Below are 23,082 nucleotides of genomic sequence, written 5' to 3' on the forward strand. Positions count from 1 at the left end.
CATATAAAAACTCTATATCATGGATATGAGAACAAAAGAGGTTGTCGTTAGCATTGATCTCTACCTTTGAAATTCAAATTGTCTCTCTTATCTTGAATGCTAAATGAGCCCTACTATGGGACCTCCAATGGCCTTCCCTTGTGTTGATTTAGTTGTCCGCTTGAAAGGCCTTACGTTGGGATCTCCAATATCTAAAACATCAAGTTGAACAACTGCCTAAGTATCCATTACAAGTATTGTGTTAGTTGAATGGGTACAGTTATAAAAATGCCCTCACATTTTTTTTGGTTTAGTAAATATTATATGGATATTTTATTAAGCTTGTAATATGATTTATTTTAAATTCGAAGTTTATTTTAGTTATTTTAATAACATGATTTGTAAAATTGTGAGGATACTTATTTATTTTGTATTGGATTGCGGAAAAAGGTACCAAAATTTGGACAATCACCATAGGTTAACCAGTTGGTCCAAGTCCTATGCCAAACAAAATTCTCATTAGCAACAAATCAATAACTTTAGGGCAAATTTTGATCTATGGAAAATAATATTTCTCTGGAAACTCTTTTTTTTTTATAGTGGGTTTTTTCTGGATTTTCTTTTTCTATAGTTTGGTTCATATCTATTAATATTTTAGAATTTTAAATTATACTGTTCTGTTCTAAAGTTATCTTATACGAGAACTGGATGAAACAGGGTAAACTGAAATTTCAGTCCCTAGAATTTTCAACAATAAGAAAAAGGGTAGGTTCATGGCAATTAGCAACGTGTTAGTAGCTTGTGAAGATGGCATACCATCTTCTTTCTCATTTCCCTTCTATCCTACACAGTTGCTGAAGCTTCTAGCTCCTCCACCAGAGGCCTACCACTGGAGCTGTCTTGCGTGGAATGAAAGAGTTTGAAGTATGGCTTCATACATTGTCTCCTGGATCTCAGACTCTAATCCATAGCGCTAATGCAAAGAGGTGCTTAATGTTCTAAAAGGGAGTGACACACACTTCTTTTGGCCTCCAACTCAAACATGAAATATCCGGAACATCAAAAGAATTTTTATGTATTCAAACAGCACATTTCATATGCCCATCAGGTGTGGAATAGATATGAGAATGAAGATTTGCAATCACCTTAGTCGCCATTCCTCTCTGTCGTGGACTCAACTAATTGCTATGCGACTGCCAAGAACAATGTGAAACAGCCAATTACTCCAAAAGCTTAAGCTGTTAGAGTTGTATTATTTGATCATTTATACTTCAAAAACCCATTCGGGTGTGGCCCCTCTTTTTTGGGTTGGCAATACATACAGCACATTTGGCCCCCTCTTTTGAGTTGACCGTACATGTGGACTTTTAATATCCAGGAGTCACTGGGGTTTGAACCCAAGACCTGCCGTGAGGCAATAACTCTAATACCATATGAAACAACCAATAGAGGGATAGGGAGAGAGGGAGTCACCGATGGAGGACCAAGTAGGGTTTGAGATAAAGACGAGAAGGGATTCAAAGGAATGGGTTCCTTTGAGCAAAGCCCCGGTAATTGAACATTTAAGTTTCTTGCGGAAAAAATGGTTTAGGTTGGTCTTCTTTTTTCCTTATTTTTTATTGAAACTTTTATCCCAAAATTCTAAAAGTAATATTAAATTAGTTTACCAAACATTATATTTTTATTTCGTCGGGGAAAGTTTATTTTCAAAAAGTAATATTAAATTAGTTTACCAAACATTATATTTTTATTTCGTAGGGGAAAGTTTATTTTCAAGAAAGAAAAATCCCTAGATACAAACATGCTTACATGCACTGAGGATATCAAGAAAGATGTTTTTTCGTGCTTTTGTTTGAGGCTCAAAATCATCCAGAGTAGCAAACAAGAATGGTGGGTCGATATCATAATTATATATAATAATTATGAGAGGCAATTTCACAAAGCACTTTTTCAGCCTCTCTTCTTCACGACAAGTGTCACCTCAATGAATTGAATGAAAAGGACAAAATTAGTAGCTTGTTACGAACCCGAATCGGTTTGTAACGCAATTGATCTTTTTAGAGGGAAGATCGGCCCCTTGATCCACTTCGAGGGAAGGATCAATCCTCATTTGTGCAAAAAAAACACAATTTCTAAAATAGTTTCTTCCTTCATTTCCATTAACGATAACATATGCTTATATAAAGCACTTAATGTTAATTATAAGAATAGAATCCTAATCTAAATTAATATTCTAATCTATCCATTACACCCATCTAGGCACATATCATTCCACCCCTCTTGAAATCAACCTTGACCTCAAGGTTGGAGACTAAGAATTGGTTGGTGAAAAATGAGATCTTGCGTCCCTTTCTTCTTCTCTTCATCTTGTAATTAGTCATCATTACCCATGTCGTCATTTAGAGTTTAAGCGGCTCCATTTTAAAACTGATATTTATTTTCTAAAATACCAAAGTAATTTATTCCATTCTAAATGGGACCCATCTAGGCACGTATCATAGCTCTCGTCTCTCAGTAAAATGGGCTGCCAAATGGCGTCGTGCCGTATTGGTTTTACATCACTGTTTGGATGTGTGGCATAGACTCAGAGAGTAGGGGACTAAGCAGTCAACAGGGGGAGACGAGAATTGGATTTTACCTGAAATTACCTAAGATAATAGTGGTAAGCAGTTTGGTTGCGTGGAATAGTGGATAGTAGGGAAATATGTAGGGGGTTTCATTATCATTATAGAGAGAGAGAGAGGGGGGGGGGGAGGGAATAGAGAAAGATTTAAAAAGCAAAATTTCCAAGATTTTTTCAACAAAATTCCATTTTTTTTGTAGAATTTGGTTCGAAAAAAAAGAATTACTCAGTAGACATCCCTAAAATTGAGTTTCGTTTGAAAATAGTGAAATTGTGTGTTTTATATTTTGATGAGTGTGAGTCAAAAACCGATTATTGGACTAAAAATATAGTTTAATTTTGAGTCCAATAATCGGTCTTTGACTCATAATCTGTTGATATAAAACAACTAACAGGGCTGTATCTCTTTAAGGCCTTTGTAATTGTGGTATACATGGGAAAAGAGAATTTTCCGAAAGTGTGGGGAAGGTGGTTGTTGGAGGGGAAAACATATTTAAGGCCTGGGTAATGTAGTTAGGTTTCCTTTAATGGTCTGATGTGTGAAGCCTCAACCAACATTCAGTCAGAGTGCTTTCTCTAACAACCGTAACGATTGCCCATATGGGCTCTAGCCAAGAAAAGCTATAGTTTTGTTTGCCGCATAAGATGAAAAAAATTGTACTTTTAATCCAGGGATTTGCTCGGGACCATGGCAGAAAGCATTTCACTCAACTGTTGCATGAGAGTTTAGATACATCAAATGAATTAAATGACTAAGACAAAATCTTTTGAAAAGTGACCCTATGTGGCTGCACTCTCATGCAACAGCCGCTTCGCAACATGCCTTGTGTGATGGCTCCTAGCTAATCCCTTCAATCTAACAGCAAAATGTTAGGAAGATCTTAACCACAGATGGTCATTTGCAAAGATCAATGGTTGTGATCTTGTGGGCCTTGGTTTATTAATATTTAGAGGTAGTTTGGATACGCAAATCTTAGAATCCAGATTTTAGTTTGAAAACAGTGTAAAAGAGGGTTCACGATCATGCTGTGTGTGTTGTCCTGACAGCGTTTCTTGAATTTTAAGTAAGAACTCCTGGTTTTAGAAATCTCTCTTGGTGTTGAAAAGAAGGGTGAGAAATCAGAAAAAGATAGCTAGTCTCTTTCCACGTTGTTTTGTAATCCACGGCAAAACGGCAAGATCTGATGGCCCCCATCTGCCTGGAATGTGAAGTGAGGAGAAGACCACGGGGTTTGAGTTCTTCTCTTCTATTTTAGAGCAAAATAGTATTTGAAGGTTGCACTGGGAGCATCAACGATCATCGGAAAGTGCAACAGGTGATGTCTTTTTCCACCTTAGGAAGCCACTCCATCCCGGTAGAGTTGTTAGAAGCAAAGGAAGTGAGTGTTTACTAGGTGTCTCCTTCTGGTGAAAATCATGGGAACCATATAGACCTTAGGGTCAAAGAACAATGACTTTTACCAACCAAGCCAAGGCTCAACACCCCCCCCCCCCCACCCCCCCCCCACCACTTGATAGTGTAAGCCACATAGTCTACTATTTTCCAAAAAGTAATTTACGGGCTAGACGATAGGATGATCTAAACCGTCCATTTAATTTGCCCCAACGTAAATAGGTTGTGGCCAAAAAAATCATTTTCATAGAATGATACCAGCCCCTCGATCTAAAGGAAAACTGCATATTATGAAAACCTGTATAGACTAGAGGGTTCCCATCATCCCATGGAAATGATTTTTGGGCCACAAGCAATTTACTTTGTGGCCTATCAAATGGACGGTTGGGATCATCCTATGGAGTGCTACAATACCTTTCGAAAGATACTGGATCATACAGGCCTTACACCATATAAAAACTATTTTAGGATTTTTTTTATGAAGTAAGTTTCTATACTGTGGCCGAAAGCACTGAAACGAGATGCCGCCATTTTAGGAGGCTGTTGTCAGTTGGATCAAACATCAAAGGCAGCCCTTAAGTGCAGGCGGTATATAATTTTATACTAAAAATAGCTCACCCAAGAGTACAAGAGGCAGTCATCCAACTATGATGGGATATGTTGAAAGCATCTTGGAAATTGTAACGCCCTTTTATTGTTAGTTGAAAATGTACGTGCCACCTGTTGAGAGTTTGAAACAAGGGAGGTACATGTTCGCACTCCCATGTTTTAGTAGCTGCACAAACTCACCTTGTATTTTATTATTTAAACAGCTGTCAAAGGTTATTTACCGTTCCCAAAAAAGCTCAGCTCATCCGAACTGAGTTTGTGTAATTATAAAAACACGTTAGTGCCAGTATCAGCAGCCATTTCTTTAAGAAATTATTTTTTTAATATATGTGTAAGCACACCATAGGATCATACAAACTGTCCATTTGATGAGCCACATGCAAATAGGTCGTGCCCCTAGTAACACCATTTCCATGATGATACCAACTCTCCATCATCTATAGATAGTAGGGCTAGGATCATCCTATGGAAATGAATTTTTGAGCACAATCTATCGACGTGTTGTGCCCCTCGAATGGAGGGTATGGATCATCCGATGCCTAAGGGTACAATGGTTATGAAATCTGGTTTTTTAGAGACGACATATCTGAACTCTTCTTTTATTAGATGATGCCACCACCCTTCGCTTTGTTGCACACTTTTTAAAGGCGAATAAATCAGTGCCCTTTATTAAATTAGCAACAACCTGTCAAACCTTATTCTGCGCTGCTCTCGTTGTTATCAAATATTCAAAATGGAAGAAAAGGTGTGCTGTTATCAAATCGAGGAGGTGTGACTATCATCTTCCTTTTCTTTTTCTTCTTTCTTACCGTGAGAGCTCTAATTTTTTTGGGGAAAATCATAGGTGTAGTGGGTCCTTCCATTTGCTGCCCTTGCATGCTGCCGCTTCTTCACGGTACAACATTTGCTCCCTTTCATCCCAAGTAACCCCCCGCCTCTCTCTCTCTCTCTCTCTCCAGAGTTCAGATCTCTTATTAACCATCTGTTTTTCTTTTCTCCTTTGCTTTTCTGGAGCTCAGGAATGGTAGATTTAGGGTTCCAAAGGACAACATTTACCTCGTAAGTTTTAGATCTGTTGTTTCTATGTTCATCTGCTTTGATTTCTCCATTCTCTTTATTTTTTGCTCTTTTTTCCCCTTTTATTTCATCTGAGTGTTTTAGATCTGCTGTGATTTTTTATGTGTTTACTTCTGTACCTTATGGATTTAGGTTATTTTCTCTTTTCTTATTTTCGAATGTCATTTTTTGTGTTCATATTTTAGGTCTTTTCGTGAATGTCATATTAGGGTTTGGGTTTGTGTTGTGGTTATTTTGGGGGAACATTGTTTTTCCAGGTTTAGGGTTTTCATTTCGTTAGATTTTTGGAACATTTTTCTATTAATGTAATTCTGTATATTTTCCATAAAAATGTGAATGTGATTTGAGTTGATGATAGAGGGGTCGATTGTGTATTTAATCCATAACATTGCGCCAATGTTATGCTCTTGTTTCTTCGGTTTTCATAGTGTTTGATGTTTTTCTTTCTTCATTGTTGAATTTTTTTTAGCAGATCTAATTAATATTGGGTGTTGTCAACTTGGTATTTAATTCACACTAGTTGTATGTTTGAGACGAGATTCTAGTAGATGTGCGATTACAAGACTTTAGCGTTTTAGACTAATCTAGTAGATAAGAAATTGCTAATCTGATTATAGTTTTGGGTTATCAATTCATTGGAGGTTTCATTGGATTCTTTCTTGTGAATTTTATCCTTGTGGATTTGCTAGGACGATCATATATAATATATTCTTTGGTTTTGGGGTTACCGATTTGAGGTTTCATTGGTTTCTTCTGTGATAAAATTTTTTAGTTATGAATGTTCTCGAAAATATCAAATTGTTTTTGGGCCTTTCATGTAAAATTTGGGGTTATTCATGGTTGTTTGTTGGCACTTTCTATTTGATGATGAATTTCTTGATAGTTTCATACTGGTTTTGTGGCCTTTCAGCATCTCTGCTCTTTGAAGTTTGAACTATACCGCTCAGGATTCTTGCGGGACTTGATTTTCGATTTTAGTATCTTTGCCTTCTTGCAATGGGGAAATCTCCAGGCAAATGGCTCAAGACACTGCTTCTCGGGAAGAAATCATCCAGATCTAGTGCATTAAAAGGAAAAGAGGCCCTGGTAAGCCATTTTCAAGTTGTTGCTACTGAATCTTGTGGCTGCCATATTTTTTCCTTTTCAATCCATTCTCTGGTTGCGTAATCCAATGGTTGGTTTGTAAATGCTTGTCTGTTGTATGCTTCGAGGGAGATGTTTGCTCAATAATTGTATAATTTTATTTTGCCAAGAGTTTTTATTTTTATTTTTATGGTATTATGCTCTTCTCTCTGGTTGAAAAGAATAACTACATCAACAAATGTGTTTTTCCTTGACCTTTTTCTGTTGGGTTGGTGTTTTCTTTCTCGAGTTGATCATACTTTTCTGTTTCCTCTCTAAGTTTCTAATATTTCAATGTGACGTTTGCCCTTTTAGTTTTATTTCTTTGTCCTTGAGGCTGTTGTGTTGCCAAACGCACCAGGTGGCGAGGCCCAACTCCCAAATGCCCTTTGGTTGATAGCATGATCCTGTAACAAACTTAGATGCTTCAAGAAACATCTCTTGCATTGTGGGTGGAAATGTATTTTTTCCATGGAAATTGAAGGAATGGAAATTACAGTTTTTCTTTGTGAACTTTCAAATTTGATCCATAAATTATCCGGATGCTGCGAATCCTTTTGGATGGTTAGACACCTATGTCATGATAAATTTGCTATGCATCCTTCATTTCAGACACTATTTATTCCGCCACACCGGCTATTGATCTTGGGCAAATTGCCATATGCTACTTGGTTTAGTGACACTGACGTGGAACCATGTCTATGTCTGATGAACGTGCTTCAACTTTAGACTTCGTTCCGTTTTATTGATAATTGTCTTATAGGTTGGAATGTCTATAAATATTTTGCGTACTTTCCTGAATCATTGTGCTCCATTGCTTCTTGACCAGTGAAGAGTTTAGGAGATTGTGCTTACCCATCAGCTTTCTAGTAAAAAAGTGGGCATTGGTGTTGTAATCATGAATATAAAGGAATAATACCCACAAGACTTGATTAATCCAAACATTGATGTAAATGCATGGCTTCGTTGATCAGTTTTTGTTTTCTTAGAACTAGCCACATCAGTCAGATTTGAAATCATGATGTTCATATATATAGGGAATATCTGATGAATTTCATATCACTTGCAATTTGATTTAACAAATTAACTGAATTCTCTATTAATTAGATAGCCCTATATGCTTTTTGGAAAGTCTGAATTACTCATGGTTCGAAAGACGACAAAACTAAGCTTGATGCACACCGAATCTTTAAAGTTAACTTATTCCATTATACTGAGTCTCGTCATGAAGCTTGTTGCGCATCAAATTTCGCCTTCCTTACTGTGAAGCATCTCATCAATTTCATCATCAATATCATTTCAATAGAATTTTCCCGAGGTGAAGGTTTGTCCAGGATCTAGAAATTTTAAAGCTACGTTCTCGTAAATGAATAGGAACTCAAAGCTTGGTTTGATTAGCTATGAAGCTTGATTAGCTAATTAGCCAGCAAAGAAATTGTAATTGTTCAAGGTTGACATCCTAATCTGTGCTGAGTAACATCTCGATAATATATTTCAATTTACCTCAGAAAAGAAAAGAAAAGAAAAGAATTATTGTACTTCCTCAATGGCTGAAAGAGTACAGAAAATCAGTAAACTGTCAGAGGATTTGTTGCAGAAACTTTTTGTAAAGGATGGTTACACATACAGAAAAAATATTAAAATTTCAAAGGGACTGGCAATTTCCACTTGATGTTGGAATTTTTTTATTGGCAATTGCTATCAGGTGTTCATATTTAAAGCAATAGTTGTAGTCTTAGTTTCTCAACCTTGATTTATTCTTTTTTCCAATAAAGATGTCTTTTACCTTCAAGGTGAAAGAAGTCCCCTTCCATGAAAAAAGGTTGGTTTTTTTTCCGTATCCTGAGTATTAATCCTTCTTCATTATTGCTGTCTTTTTTTTTTTAAGATTCATTATTGCTGTCTTTCGTTATTCAATTCTGTTCGTCCTACGAAGGAGATACAGGAGTGTGTTCCTTTTTCATTGTTGTTTGGGACATTGGTTTTCTTTTTTTATTTTATAAGTAGCATTTTCTTTTTACGAGGCATTATCTATTTTTCTTACTCCATAAGGTGTATGAATAGAAAATATTGGTTTTAATGTTATTCATTTTCTGGATTTTTTGAATGCTCAGGAACACATCCCTTATTTTGTGATTTGTGCTTTTATTATTTGTTCATAGTTTCAATCTCCCTTTCCTGAAATGGAAGCCGAAAAAGTGGGGAGAATATCGGTTCCATTACGATCTTTTATTTTCTTGGGTTCTTTTCTATACATTGTTGGCCTCTAACCTATAAAATATATTCTTGATTTCTGTTCATGAAGCTGTAGTGGCTTGGCATGGGTGTGTACATACCTGCATGTTGTGTGAACCTTTACATTTATATGTATGTGCGTGTTCGCATGCATGCTTATGTATATATGTATTTGTGTGTTCACTCACTTGCTCATGTGTATATATGTGTATACGCATGTATATATGTATGTTACATATCTTTGTGTAAGTGTTTATGTCTGCAATTTGCTTTGTGGATCTTGTCATATCCTATACTACAAGTTAGTATGTGCAGATTCTAATCGATCTTTGAATTCACCTATGTAGAAAGCGGCAAATGAGAGGGATGCATGGATTACGGGAAAGCAATCACCTGCTGAGTTGGCTATGGATTCAACCTTAATTTCAGAGCCAATACCTGCTAGTACTGATAAAAACGGAGGGAAGGAATTAGACAAGGGGGTTGCTTCCAGTGTACCATATGATGGAGAGGTCTTATTGCCTGTAAATCAAAATGCAGCAAGTCAAAGAACTGGTGGATCCTATGCATTAAATGACATGGAGAAATTCAGGGAGGAGAAAGCTGCTATTACAGCACAGGCGGCTTTTAGGGGTTATCTGGTAAAATTTTCAATCTGAAAGAGGAAATTTTATTTGATAGACTTCGAAGGTTGATAGACTTCGAAGTTTTAGTTTTATCTTTATGACTATGAAAGATAAGAAGACGAAGACTCATGCGGTTCATTCTGAACCAAAGAAACAAAGAAATAAGAAGTGGGGTTGAGAGTCTAGCTTAATGGTTAAGGGTGTGTTTGGCGTACCGTTTGAAATAGCGTTTAAAATGCCGTTTTGCAAAACGGCGTTTTGGTTCAAAAGGGGGTTTTGCCAAACGGCGTTTTCATGTTTGGTTGGCCAGATCAAAACGGCATTTTAAACGGCAAACGGAGGTATTGTGTGTTTGGTTGCAAATGCCCCAAAATGGAGTTTTGGTGGTAAAATGACCAAAAAGGGCATTGTTTGGTTGGCCTCCATGTAACTCAACTACTCTCTCATTAGGCCCAATATTAAAAGGTCATTAGGATCTCATTCAAACACTATTAAAATTAAACATCATTGCCAAAAAAAAGGCTATACCTTTGGGGTTCTTCTCCTTCTTCTTCTTAACGGCCGAATTTGACGGACGAGTGGAGGCGCTGAGGCAGTGATGCGTGAGAGGGTTTGCAAAGTAGATGAAGAAAGTAAGAAACTAGGGTTTCTATTAATTCTTTTGTCTTTAAAAAATCAAAATTAAGAGATCATATAATGATATCAACATCCCCTTGTTTTGAATTAAATACTAACAATTTAACAAATTTGTGTCCTCAAGAATGACATTAACACCCCCACTTTTTTGGTATTTGACGTAACGCATAAAATCGCACGCATATACGTAAATATGGGTTTTGGTGAGGGCAAACACGTAAAAACCCACAGCCCAAAAACTCCGTTCAAAATGGCGTTTTGCAAACGGACCTCCCCCCCTCAGTTTGCAAAACGCCGTTTTGAGGGTTCAAAACGGTGTTTCAAACGGCGTTTCAAACGATGGTTGCGCACCCAAACACTCTCAAACGGCCGTTTGGCCCCAAAACGATGTTTCAGACGCCAAACGGTGTTTTAAACGGTACGCCAAACACCCACTAAGTGTTTTTTCTTCAACCCTGAGGCCAGAGGTTCAATCCCAGAAGAAAAAAAAAGTTTTAATTTTATCTTTTAGCTCACTGCTGTTAGTTATTTTTATATCTGAAAACATCAGGCTGTCACCATCGTGCATTAGTAACATGCTTCTACAATATTGGCTACCTTCTTTTTCTTTTTTTTTTGTCTAAAGTCTTGTTTTGTTTCATCTGTGATTTGTTTATTTTCATCGTTGTTTTAAGGCCAGGTGTAGTAGTTATACAAATTTTTTTACTCCTGATCTGTTGTCACAAGTCACAACTCAGAATTTCAATTTTTATTTTTATTCATTGTTTCTATTGAGAGCTTCTGCAAGCATGATAAAACCTGACAATTGATTTCTTATTTTAAGAAAAAGAATACTGAACACCCGGGCATATAATATTGGTAAATTTTTTACTGCCACATTTTACCCCCCTTTACTGCATTGACTTTTCTGATGATGTAAATGGAATATTTTACCAGGCTCGTCGGGCATTTCGAGCACTCAGGGGCATCATAAGACTGCAGGCACTAGTCCGTGGACATTTGGTGAGGAGACAAGCTGTGGCAACTTTACGCTGTTTTCAGAGAATCATAAAGTTACAGGCACTGGTTCGTGGTCGGAGAGTCAGGCACTCAGATCTTGAGCTCGAGGTACATAAAAAGTGCACCTGAGAAAAGGCTTTGGTAAACTTTCATAAACCAGGCAAATGTTCTCAGTGGAACTTAAGTCATCATGTATGATTAGTTTCAACTTGCATGCCTTCTGCTTCTCCTCTTTTTTGAACATAAATTTGCTGTCATGTAAACTAGATAATGTCTGTTTCTAGTCACAATGCTCCATTTCTCTGAAATTTATCTCCAACCTAAATCTTGTAAGTGGGTAAGAATTCAAAATATTACATTTGGAGTTTTTCCTAATTAATGTCAATACGCAAGAGAAGATACTTTGGTTGTTTCTAAACAATATTATGTTATCAGACTAGTTTTATTTATTTATGTTATCATACCATGTGTGTAACATCAATTAATAAATGGATCAACTATTTGCTTATTTGTCTTTCGTACCTTTTGTAAGAGCTAGTGCTTCATTTCTTTCAGGATGCCAAGCCTTTGAAATCTTTGGGGGTAAATATGGCATTGCAGACGAAGAAACTGTTGGTAAATGCATTTGTTATTAAGGTAATAATTCGGCTTCATGCGCATTGCTTTAGATTTGGCCTTAGAAAGTCTTCCATTCTAAATGGATACCCAGAAAAGAAAATGGTGTTAGACAACCCAAATAAGTCATAAATTTGCTTGTTGATTTTCTCTAATTTGACGGCTTATTCTTTTTTTTTTTGTTTTCAATTTCGCTTTTAGCTTCTTGCTGCATCGCCCAATGCCATGCCTCTGCGTGTTCAATATGGTCAAGAGGAACCAAATTCAGCCTGGAACTGGCTAGAACGCTGGACATCCATTTGTTATCGAGAACCACTTTCACAACCCAAGAGGCTTACTGATTCAAAATCTAAGACAAAGCAGGGCACTTCCCATGCTGTTGAAAATGAGTCTGGAAGGTCAAAGCGCACCTTCCGGAAGAACATTGACTCTGGATCAAACCATTTGACCTCGGAATTTGAAAAACCCAAACGCAATCTGAGGAAAGTCTCATCCAATCCAGTAGATTCGGTTCAAGAACATCCTCAGATTGATCTTGAAAAGGTCAAGCGTAGTTTGAGAAAAGTTTCTACTCCCACAACAGAGGCTTCTGAACGGCTAGAGGTTGAACCTGAGAAACCAAAGCGAAGTCTTAGAAAGGTGTCAAGCTCCCCAACTGATGTTACAGACCAGGTTGCCGGAGAATCTGCAGAGAAGGTGAAGAAAGATACAAAATTGGATTCAGACAATCACCCTCATGTGGAAACTACTACAAAGCCAGTGGCTGCCGATGGGCCTGTTGATATATTGGGCCATGATCATTTGACTGTTGAGTTGCATCCATTGGAGGGCAGTGGGAAAGATGGGAACATATCTGTAATGAATGGAGAGCTAAGCTCTAAGGAAGGTCAAGCTAGCCATGAAAATCAGAAGGCCACTAGGAGAAGGGCTTCTTTACCAGTAAAGCCTGAATATTCCGAGAATGGGTTGCAGAACATTCCAACTTTGCCAAGCTATATGGCCGCAACTGAATCTGCAAAGGCAAAGCTGCGGGGAGTTGGCTCGCCAAGGTTTGGCTCAGATGGTGCTGAAAAAAATGGTATCACCAGGAGGCATTCTCTGCCATCTTCTACCAATGGCAAAGTGACCTCACCATCGACACGGGCACAGAAACTGGTTCAAGCAAGTGGCAAAGCTGGCATCAGAAATGACAGATCATTGTTGTCTTCGAGAGATGGGAATGGTTAGAACTCAAGTTTTGCTTTGTTTGCTTATTTTTATTTTTCTCTTGCAGATTGATTATTGTCTTCATTGTTTCTTAACTTAATTTAGATATTAAATTACTATCTATATTTTTGTAGTTTTCTTTTCGATGTTGACTTAAAAGAATAAATGAAGAAAAACGGGAGAACTATAGAGAACAATTAATATGGGAGTGTGTTATTATTCCGTCTCACAACTGAGAATTCACAGTGACAGATATAAACTTATAAAAAACAACGTGATTAGTATTTTTTCTTACTTCCTCAACAAATTTTCTGGACTTAGTAAAATACTCGTGTATGCTTCGAAATGGATATTTTCTATTTTAGGTTGACAACAACAAAGATGATTTCCTTTTGATTCTGAAATATCAAATCCTATCAGACTTTGTTGCTGAAAAAAGTAACTAATATTTGCCTTGCATTTTGAGCATATGATGAGTTACAGAATTCAAAAGATTTGATTGCTTGGGTTTCAAACAAGTGCAACTGGAGGCTGTGGCCGCAGTTATTGCTGCACCCTTTATTCTGTTAAAAGTAACTTATGCAGCAAGTTTTAACACATTTTAAGATGTTTTAACACATTTTTAAGATGTAGCTGGTTTTCTGGGCTATTCCTTTCTATTGAAAAGGAGTCAGCTGTCTGCACGAGTCACCTTCTTCTAGGCGGGTTTCAAACAAGTGCAACTGGAGGCTGTGGCCGCAGTTATTGCTGCACCCTTTATTCTGTTAAAAGTAACTTACGCAGCAAGTTTTGACACATTTTAAGATGTTTTAACACATTTTTAAGATGTAGCTGGTTTTCTGGAAAGTTCTATATTCTTAAAAGAATCACCCCCCCCCCCCCCCCCCCCCCCCCCCCCCCCCCCTCTCTCTCTCTCTCTCTCCTTTTCAGAAATTTTGCTATTGTTGAAAAAAATCTGAGAAGAAATATCTGATGGCTTATTTAGGATGGTTTGGCTGCTCATGGTTAAGTGGTGGCCTGTTATTTTATATATTTACTTCATTTTCTTTTAAGAGAATAAAGTTGCCAAGTTAAAATCACTGGTAATAGAATCTTTCCTAAAATGTGTGGATCATTTATTTTTCTAAATGCCATATACTCCATGTGTGTTATATTGCAGAGAAGGTGGTCCAAGCAGAGTGGAGGAGGTGATTTGGTAGAAAATGGGGATTCTGGGAGAAGCTTTCTTAAAGAGGTAAATGCTAATACTTCACTGCAATCTTTTGATTTTATTTTTCCCTCTGATGGTGGAAAATTCTAATGTAAAACCGGAACTTGGGTCTGATGAGTGATGAATAATGGGAGTGTGTGCTTAAAGCCTCAACTTGTTTTCCTAGGGTGTCGGGTGTTATGTATAGTTAGCCTTTTACATCTTAGTTTGGTTTCTCTACTCTTTTGTTCATTTATTAGAATTGCCTACTATGAGAACCCTAAAAAGGGGCATAAACATTGCTCATCAAAAGTTGAAAATTTGGCTTCTCATTTGCACCTTCTGCTTTACTTTTGAATTATATATTTTACATGTCTGTTTACCCAGCAGTTGGTGTCCCTTCTGCTTTCGTTTTGAATTATATATTTTGCATGTCTGTTTAGCCGACAGTTGGTGCCCCCCCTCTGCAATGATTTGTGAACATGGACACTGAGTGCCATGTGTCGATATGGACATCGGGTGACTCCCAAAATTTAGAAAAGGGGCACAACTAAAATAACAAGTATATATAATCATGGTTTGTGGATATAGATTCATGTGTCGAGTTTCAACACGGCTATAAGGTGTTTGACATGGAGACTCCTAAAATTCTTGAAATGGTGACATGCCCATGCACATACATAAATATTAAATTAGTAATTACTTTCATAATTTGCAACAATATAAATACTGTATTCATGTAATATACTAATAAATCTTAAGATTAATAAACTATAATCTAAAACGAACATGTGATTATCGAATAACAACGCATTCATTAATTTAATGTAGTTCTCTTCCATCTCCAATATGCAACAAGGGAGGGAGACCAATAGGATAGATACAATGAATATATTATTGGAATAAGAGTTTGTTTAAAGTTTTTGGCTTCGGGGAGGGGATGTAACAACAAATATTAGTTAAAGAAGAGTTAAAAGAAGAGTTTATAATAAACGAAGAGTTAATAATAATAGAGGTAAACACAATATTCAATAATAAAACAGAATGTGGCACTTGACACGGTACAAAAAAAACATGTCAAGTGCCCACGTTAAGTCAGATTTCTATCCGTACATTTAAAAGCGTTGACACGTGTGGACATGCGTGTCATGCCGGCCACGACACAATATGTGTGTCAGCAATAAAATCAAACGTCGGCTAAATTATAGATTTTGGGAATTCGTGTTGAGTACCATGAAATCAGGTCGGGTTCGGGTTGATTCGAATTCATTTTTTAACAAAAGGTCAACCCGACACAATCCAAGTTGCACTCCTATGCCCAGCTGATGAGTTGGGACCGTTTTCTTTGCGCCTTTCCTTTTTTATTACTCAATTTTTCCCTTTCCCCTTTCCTTTTTGTTTCGTCTCATGTTCTTGACCGTATCGGTCATTGGGCTTCTCTCCTTTCTTTAATAATATTTACACTGAAAAACATGTCTGTTTAGCCAACCACTTACAGGAAATCAACACTTGTGTATTTTTTCTTATTACCAAAAATTTCTATGTTCCTCTCTTATGATCAAGCCTATTTGGCCAGGACATGCTATTTAGAAACCCTGTATATTTTTCAGTTCTTTATCTTTTGTCAAAGTTAGAAAAAAATGAATCTGCATTTCTTATTAGCATGATGTTGCTATCTTACTTGAGATCAAGAATGGTCAATGGGCAGGTGATGCGGGACCAAAAGGGAAGAAAATTAGATTTTGAAATTTTATTGATGTAGGAAAGATTAGGGACGATAACTTGGGTCTGCAGATTTTAGTCACAACTGGATGGAGTTAAGGGATAATAGAATAGGGCTTGGTCTAATCAGATGGGTATAAACTACGGTAAGGAAAATAAGGTAACAGGTGCTGCGGGGTGTTGGGAACTGATTAGATAAACAACAGATGGTAGATAGGGGTAACTATTATGACATATCTGGACTATGCAGACCTGGACCATTTGGATAGATCTCGATTGTTTGGACAGATCTGGACTGTTGGGACTGTTGTGACAGGTTGTGGGATTATGATAGCAATCTGTGGACTGTTATGATTGGGTTGGGTAAAGGTGGTAGGCCCAGATTTAGGACTGGTCTGGATTTCAGATGATGGAGAAGAATGGTGGGTTATGGAAGATAGAGAAAAAGAATACAGATAATTGGTTTCTTGAATTCGTAGGTTAGGGTTGAAGCTGTGGTAGGAAATTTAGATGAGAATTTTCAGAGTTAAGAGAACAGATTAGGTAATTGACGGGGAAAATAGATTTGATAGGTAACAGTTTGTGGATGAGGGGCTGTAGGTATAAGTTAGGTTAGGGCTGTTCTTGACTCTTGAGTTATGGAAATAGGGTTTAGGGCTGTGTGAACTGAGAATAGAAGTTATGGATATGTGTTTGGGACTGTTTACTGGCCCTCTAGATTACTTGGGACACCCAGCAGCAGTGTATCAATGACTGCAGAGGGGCTGATGTACTTCTCGTCACAAGTATTCAACGGGTGTGATTGCCACGTACACCTGTCCTCGGTGTCCCAAGTAATCAAAAGGGGGCGCATAAATCACTTCCCAAACGATTTTATAAAGATGGCAGCTAGCAAAACGGGATTTGGTTTGGAAAATAATTCCTATGAAAAATTTCTTCAATATTCATATCATTTTCTTCTAAAATGTGGAAAGAAAAAAAGTTTCTCCCTCAATCATAATAATAATAACAGGGCCTTGAGGAAATAGAGTCCAACTATGCAGAAGATTAGTATGGATCAATCCTACCTATCAAGTGTTAACAATTCAATCGGCCACGACGAGTCATTTGGCTATTGATTGTTCACAGAAGCAGAAGCCAGATCTTGTAGCGTGGCCAGCATGGCTCCAGAGGAGAGCCTGGAAAGGATGGCCCCACTACATAGATCCAAGCCGTTGATTTATTGGGCCTCAACTTAAATAAGTTGTCCCCGAAAATTCATCTCCATACGATGATCCTGATCTTACGATCTGCAGATGGAACATTTAATAAAATACCTATAGATCGGAGCGTTGAGTTTATTGTGGGCACAGCCTATTTGAGCGAATGCGTTGGATCGTCATATGGAGTGGGTCCCACTATATTTGAGTGAATGCGTTGGATCATCATATGGAGTGGGGCCCACTATATTTTGAAAAATACATAAATGAATATGTGAACACCATATAAAAGCCCCTGTAACCACACTCTCTGTTGTGTATGGTTAAACAAAATTTTAAATAATTGAAAAGTTAATGAAAAACTTTTAGATTATTGATAAACCAGTTTGAACTTCAAAATATCTTGAATAAATAAAATTTCTTGCATTTTACAAATCAAACCCAATTTTCTGATATAAGTACAAATCTGGTTAATGATTTGTCAATCCCTCTAATACTATTTTAAAATCTGATGCTGAATTCAATTGTAGGGAAAATCTAGCAACCAAATCCCCTTAACCTTCGTTTTATGCGTTTTTGTTATGTCTTACATGATGTGTGGCCCTGTAACCCCGTATTTTTCAAAAAGTGCGGTACAACGATTCTATAGAATGATCCAAACCATCCATTTTTTGGGCCACATGACCAAGATCAGATAAAGAACATAGCCATGTCAACCCCGATATCTTCATCTTCATACTAAAATATGTAGTTGTCCATTTCAATTTCTCTATTAAACTCATTGCGAACTTTATCTCCATCTTCAAGGTCAAGCATGGAGTTAGCTACCACATCCTCATTCTCCTGCCCCAACTGCTCTTGCTGCCCTATATTCTCCTCATCATCCTTTTTTTTCTTAGAGTATAGTTAGAAGCATGGTTTTAAATTTCGACCGAAATATGAAATTACCGACACCGAAACCACCAAAAACCGAAACGGTCATTTATTTCGGCCGAAATTTCACACAAAATACCAGTTTTTTTAATTTATTATAATATTATACCGAAATTTAATATTGAATAAAATACCATTTTCTTTGTGGTACCGGATTTAGACCGAAATTTCAAAATTTCAGGGTCCGAAACCGGTACCGAAACCGAAATTTTAAACCTTGGTTTATTAAGCTCTAAAATTAATTGACTTCTTCACTGCCTCAAAAATCATTTCAATAGGATGATCTTAACCCACTGTGTAAAATCTACTTTAAGCAAAATGAGTTTTTGTTTTTGAAAGGCTTGATTGCGAAAAAAGAGGAACGAGAGGATGACAACAATATCAGTAATAAGCCCCAACAGGAATCCAAATCCAACAAGAAATCCAAATCCTCTAAAACCAGATTTCACCACCATTTCTCTGCTAAAAATGTGCAAATACATGACAGAACTCCACCAGATCCACGCAACCATCATCAAGACCGGTCTCATCCACCACATTTCCGCCATTAACGCCATAATCGAATTCTCTGCCACCTCTAATCTTGATTATGCCCAATCCGTATTCGAAAGATGCGAAAATCCAACCCAATTCACAAAAAATGTCATGATCCGAGGCCATTCCCTTACCCAATTCCCTCGATCTGCACTCTCTCTTTACGTTCAAATGCTAGAAGACCTATCAGGATTCGAACCCAACAAATTTGCTTTCTCCTTTTTTATTCAAGCCTGTTCGAAATCGCGATCCATCCAAGAGGGGAAGCAAATCCACGGCCAGATCTTAAAATCCGGAGAGATCGATGCTCACCTTGCGAGCTCGATCATTCGATTCTATTCAGAAATTCAAGCCTTCGATTCCGCTCGTCGGGCTTTCGAATCGAGCTGTGGATTTGTTGGTTCTTGGAATTCGATGATTGATGGATATTCAAAATTAGGAGAAATTGATGAAGCAAAGAGACTGTTCGACGAAATGCCCCAGAAAACCCTAATTTCGTATACTGCTTTGATAGTTGGGTATGTGCATTTGGGGAGATTTAGAGAGGCTCTTGAAGTTTTTCAAACCATGCAAGAGGCGGGAATGAAACCCGACCAGCGCACGTTGGTGAGCCTCCTCCCTTCTATTTCTCACTTGGGTGCACTTAGTTTGGGGAAATGGGTGCACTCTTATGTGGAAACTTTGGGTATTCAAATGAATTCCTTCCTTGGGTCTGCATTGATAGACATGTATGCAAAGTGTGGGAGTATAGAGAGTGCAATTGAGTTGTTTGAGAAGATTGGACCCACTAAGAACGCAGTCGTGTGGAACTCGATGATATGCGGCCTAGCGATGCACGGGCAGGGGAGGGATGCATTGGATCTCTTTCGAGAGATGTCGGAAAAAGGCGTGGGGCCTACCGATGTTACATTTGTGGGTGTTTTGAAGGCGTGTAGTCATGTTGGAATGGTGGAAGAGGGGTTGAAGTACTTTGAGATGATGAGGGGCGTGTATAAGATCAAGCCCACGATAGAGCATTACGGTTGCATAGTTGATCTCTTGGGTCGGTCTGGACGGCTAGAAGAAGCAGAAATGTTAGTGAAGATTAAGAATGGACCACCCGATCCTGTGATTCTTAAGACCCTTTTGGGTGCATGTAGGGTCCATTCAAATGTGAAGATCGGCGAACGGGTTGGGAGGGAACTTATTGAGATAGCTTCGGATGATAGTAGTGGTTATGTGCTTCTCGCAAATCTTTATGGGTCGGTAGGTAGATGGGAAGATGTTGGTAAGGTGAGGAACTTGATGAAAGAGAGGGGAGTGAGGAAGATTGCTGGTTGTAGTTCTATAGAACTGAATAACGCGGCCCATGAGTTTCATGCCGGGGACATGTCTCATCCTCAGATCAAAGAGATATATATGAAAATAGAGGAAATGGTGGAGCGGATGAAGGGTGAAGGATATATTCCGGACACCCGCCAAGTGTTTGTTGATGTTGAGGAGGAAGAAAAGGAGACTACGCTGTTTCGCCATAGCGAGAAGCTGGCGATCGCATTTGGCTTGATCAATACAGCGCCGGGTAGTACTATACACATTGTAAAAAACCTTCGGGTTTGTGTAGATTGCCACTCTGCAACTAAACTGATATCAAAACTCTATGATCGTGAGATCATTGTCAGGGACCAAAATCGCTTTCACCATTTCAAGGATGGGTTGTGCTCATGCAATGACTATTGGTGATATCTATACTATGATACAGAACAGCCACTCGAGATTTTGAAACACTTGACTAGAGATGACACCATTGTACATTGCTGAAGAGAGAGGAATACTAAACTAAAGGGTGTCCTTGCAATAAACGAGCTACAAGGGCGCCCCCATTGGATCATCTCACCAAAGTACAGTTATTCGTCCTTTAAATTTATAATTTTTTGGCAGGGTGTTGGAAGGAGGAAGGTGGGAAGGCTCTATTGTTCCGGTTTTTTAACTTTTTACTCTAATTGAAGGATTTGGGCAGCAATGTGATTATCTGAGTGTGCTTGAGGGACTTTTGGTCCTTCACTGCTCGAGGATTTATCCTCTGATAATCTTTGACATGCCATGGTGAGTGGGTCTTTGGTTTGTCTCATGAAAATTTAGGTGTGGATAATGTAGGTCTTTGGTGAAGTTTTAGCTATATTTGTTGATATTTAATGCCTTTTTGGAGACACAGTAGGTCTCTAAAATCTCTTATCTTGGCATAAGAATCAATTTCTATGCCTTTTATATTTTGTACCCAGGGGGGACTCCCGGTCCCTTCTGCTTGCAATGTTCTCAGTATATGAACATATTGTCACTTATCAAAAAAAAAATTATAATTTTTGTTTGCCATGTTTTACTATTGTATTTCATGTTTTGCATGTACAATAATTGTAATGAACGTCAGTATATTAATCTAGGAAGGAGTGAACTGACCCACATGGTCCTAGTTCCACATTGAATGAATATCTTCCCATCAAGATTCAACCTCCACATTGAATGAATTTTCATTTTAATTTAGCATCATCGCAGCAAGAATCAACATTGGATATCAATTTCTAGAGAGATAAATTTTGCTTCTTATCGGTCTTCCATTATTCGGTATCAAAGCGTTAGAGATCTATTTTACATCATTTGGTTTGGTATCAGAGTGTCAATGGAAGATTAGTTCTACATTAGATCAAGTCACTGTTGGATTAATGGCAATAAATTACACTTATGGTTACCCACTAGATCAAATGAGTTGTTTCATACACGCGGCACACGTGGATCCAACGATAAATTCCAACTACCTACCATCATATCATGAGAAGGGGGGGAGGGGATTCCTGAAGACGTAGCTTCTTATCGCAAGGGAGAGAGAGAAAGGCTTATATATGCCCTAAGATTAGTTTTATGTACACGCAGAGAGAGAAGGGGATAAATTAGGTGGTACCAAGTTATATTTTTTAGGGTTACGTGCAAATCAGGTCAGGTTGAGGCCAACCCAAACCCAACCCAAGGAACCATTTACCCAACCTGAACCCGACCAGACCTCAGTCCCAAGCCGACCCAACCTGAATTTTTAAGCTTACTTGAAACTAAAAAAAAAAAATCAGGTTTCACTCAGGTTAGGTTGCCCAAGTCCGACCCAAACTCAACCCCAATTAGGAAAACCCAACCTGACCTTTTTTTTTTTCAGGTTGAACCCGACCCGAGTTGCACCCTTACTATTATAGAAATGGCAAAGTACGTTTAAAAGATTTCATCAAGAGGACTGCGTGCAAAACAGGATTCCGTTTGTTTGGAAAATATAGACACTTGAGCACCAAGAGAATTGAGCGAAAATCCCCACGAAATGCAAAAGTCACTATGGAAACTACCAAATTGTTTGTCTTTAAATTCCAAACGAAATCCCGTTTTCAAAATTCCTTATATTTATAAGGTTTTGAATAATATTAGGGCTTGTCATCTCCACCCAAGTTAACCCCCCATTATTCAAAACCATAATAATTTATAAAGCTAATTTAGCCATTATTTGCACATAATCGAACTTTGAAAACCATTTACATATAAGATTATCTACAACTAATGTTTAGATATATCCAAAGAGACCCTTCATCTCTCCTGCGTGTAAATGACATTGATGGATTGAACAGACCCTTCATCTCTCCAAAGAGACCTTTCGTCTCTCCTGCGTGTAGTTTTTGTCCCTCTCCTACGTGTAAATTTATTGGCTTTCTGTTGAAACATATTTCTTTTATGGGATTTGCTAGCGTCCATCGCATAAGGCATTTCGCAGATGGCCTGTTGCATGTGAGAGCAGCCACAGATGCCCACTTTTCAGCAGATTTTGTCTTCATTCACGAGGGGGCTGCTCTCACATGCAACAAGCCATCCGAGATAATGAGATATGCCTAGCAAATCCCATAAAAGAAACATATTTCAACAGAAAGCCAATAAAATAGTTAATCAGCATGAAGATTAATTTAAAGTTTAAATATTCTACGGTTCTTCCTACAAAAACAAAAGCAAATAGAAAAAAGAAAAAGAAAAAAGAGAACATATCACATCATGTAGGTCACTAAGGGGGCTGGATATGCGGATTTTAGAATCCAGATTTTAGTTTGAAAACATTTAAAAAGAGGGTTCATGAGCAAGCTGCTGTATGCCGTAGCGTTTCTTGGATTTTAAGTAAGAAAATCAGAAAACGATGGCTGGTATCTTTCTTGACTCATCTCCCATCTACAATTTTGAAGAAATCAAGGATTCTAAAATCCGCGTATCCAAGCAGTCACACTCAGAGTAAAACAACTATCTAAAATAGACAAAAGGGAGATGATATTCCCCCCCCCCCCCCCCCACCCCCCCCCCACATCACATGCACACACCCCCTTATAACCTGATTT

At 37.9% G+C, this 23,082-nt stretch overlaps 1 protein-coding gene and 1 pseudogene across 2 annotated transcripts; both read left to right on the forward strand.

Moving 5' to 3' along the window:
• Window positions 1–5,390: 5,390 nt before the first annotated feature.
• LOC143892415 (protein IQ-DOMAIN 31-like) lies at window positions 5,391–14,647 on the forward strand. Of its 2 annotated transcripts, none has more exons than XM_077397018.1 (8): window positions 5,391–5,499; window positions 5,624–5,663; window positions 6,592–6,767; window positions 9,386–9,679; window positions 11,237–11,407; window positions 11,855–11,935; window positions 12,116–13,136; window positions 14,280–14,647. In XM_077397018.1, the coding sequence occupies exons 3-8, from the start codon at window positions 6,678–6,680 to the stop codon at window positions 14,309–14,311; spliced, it is 1,689 nt and encodes a 562-aa protein (XP_077253133.1). In that variant the 5' UTR covers window positions 5,391–5,499; window positions 5,624–5,663; window positions 6,592–6,677; the 3' UTR covers window positions 14,312–14,647. The 2 variants fall into 2 exon arrangements, with proteins under 2 accessions (XP_077253133.1, XP_077253134.1); XM_077397019.1 differs by having other exon boundaries at window positions 5,432–5,527.
• A 3,805-nt stretch (window positions 14,648–18,452) lies between these two features.
• On the forward strand, window positions 18,453–21,165 carry LOC143846033 (pentatricopeptide repeat-containing protein At5g48910 pseudogene; annotated as a pseudogene).
• The last annotated feature ends 1,917 nt before the right edge of the window (window positions 21,166–23,082 follow it).

The sequence above is a fragment of the Tasmannia lanceolata genome, unplaced genomic scaffold, assembly GCF_043159265.1.
Source record: "Tasmannia lanceolata isolate RefF3 unplaced genomic scaffold, GAP_Taslan_0.1 ptg000015l, whole genome shotgun sequence".
Lineage (NCBI taxonomy): Eukaryota > Viridiplantae > Streptophyta > Magnoliopsida > Canellales > Winteraceae > Tasmannia > Tasmannia lanceolata.

Coding starts and splice junctions, on each gene's coding strand:
- LOC143892415 (XM_077397018.1), top strand. CDS start 6,678: ATGGGGAAATCTCCAGGCAAATGGCTCAAGACACTGCTTCTCGGGAAG. Junction 9,680..11,236: donor CGGCTTTTAGGGGTTATCTG/GTAAAATTTTCA, acceptor ATATTTTACCAG/GCTCGTCGGGCATTTCGAGC. Junction 13,137..14,279: donor GTCTTCGAGAGATGGGAATG/GTTAGAACTCAA, acceptor GTTATATTGCAG/AGAAGGTGGTCCAAGCAGAG.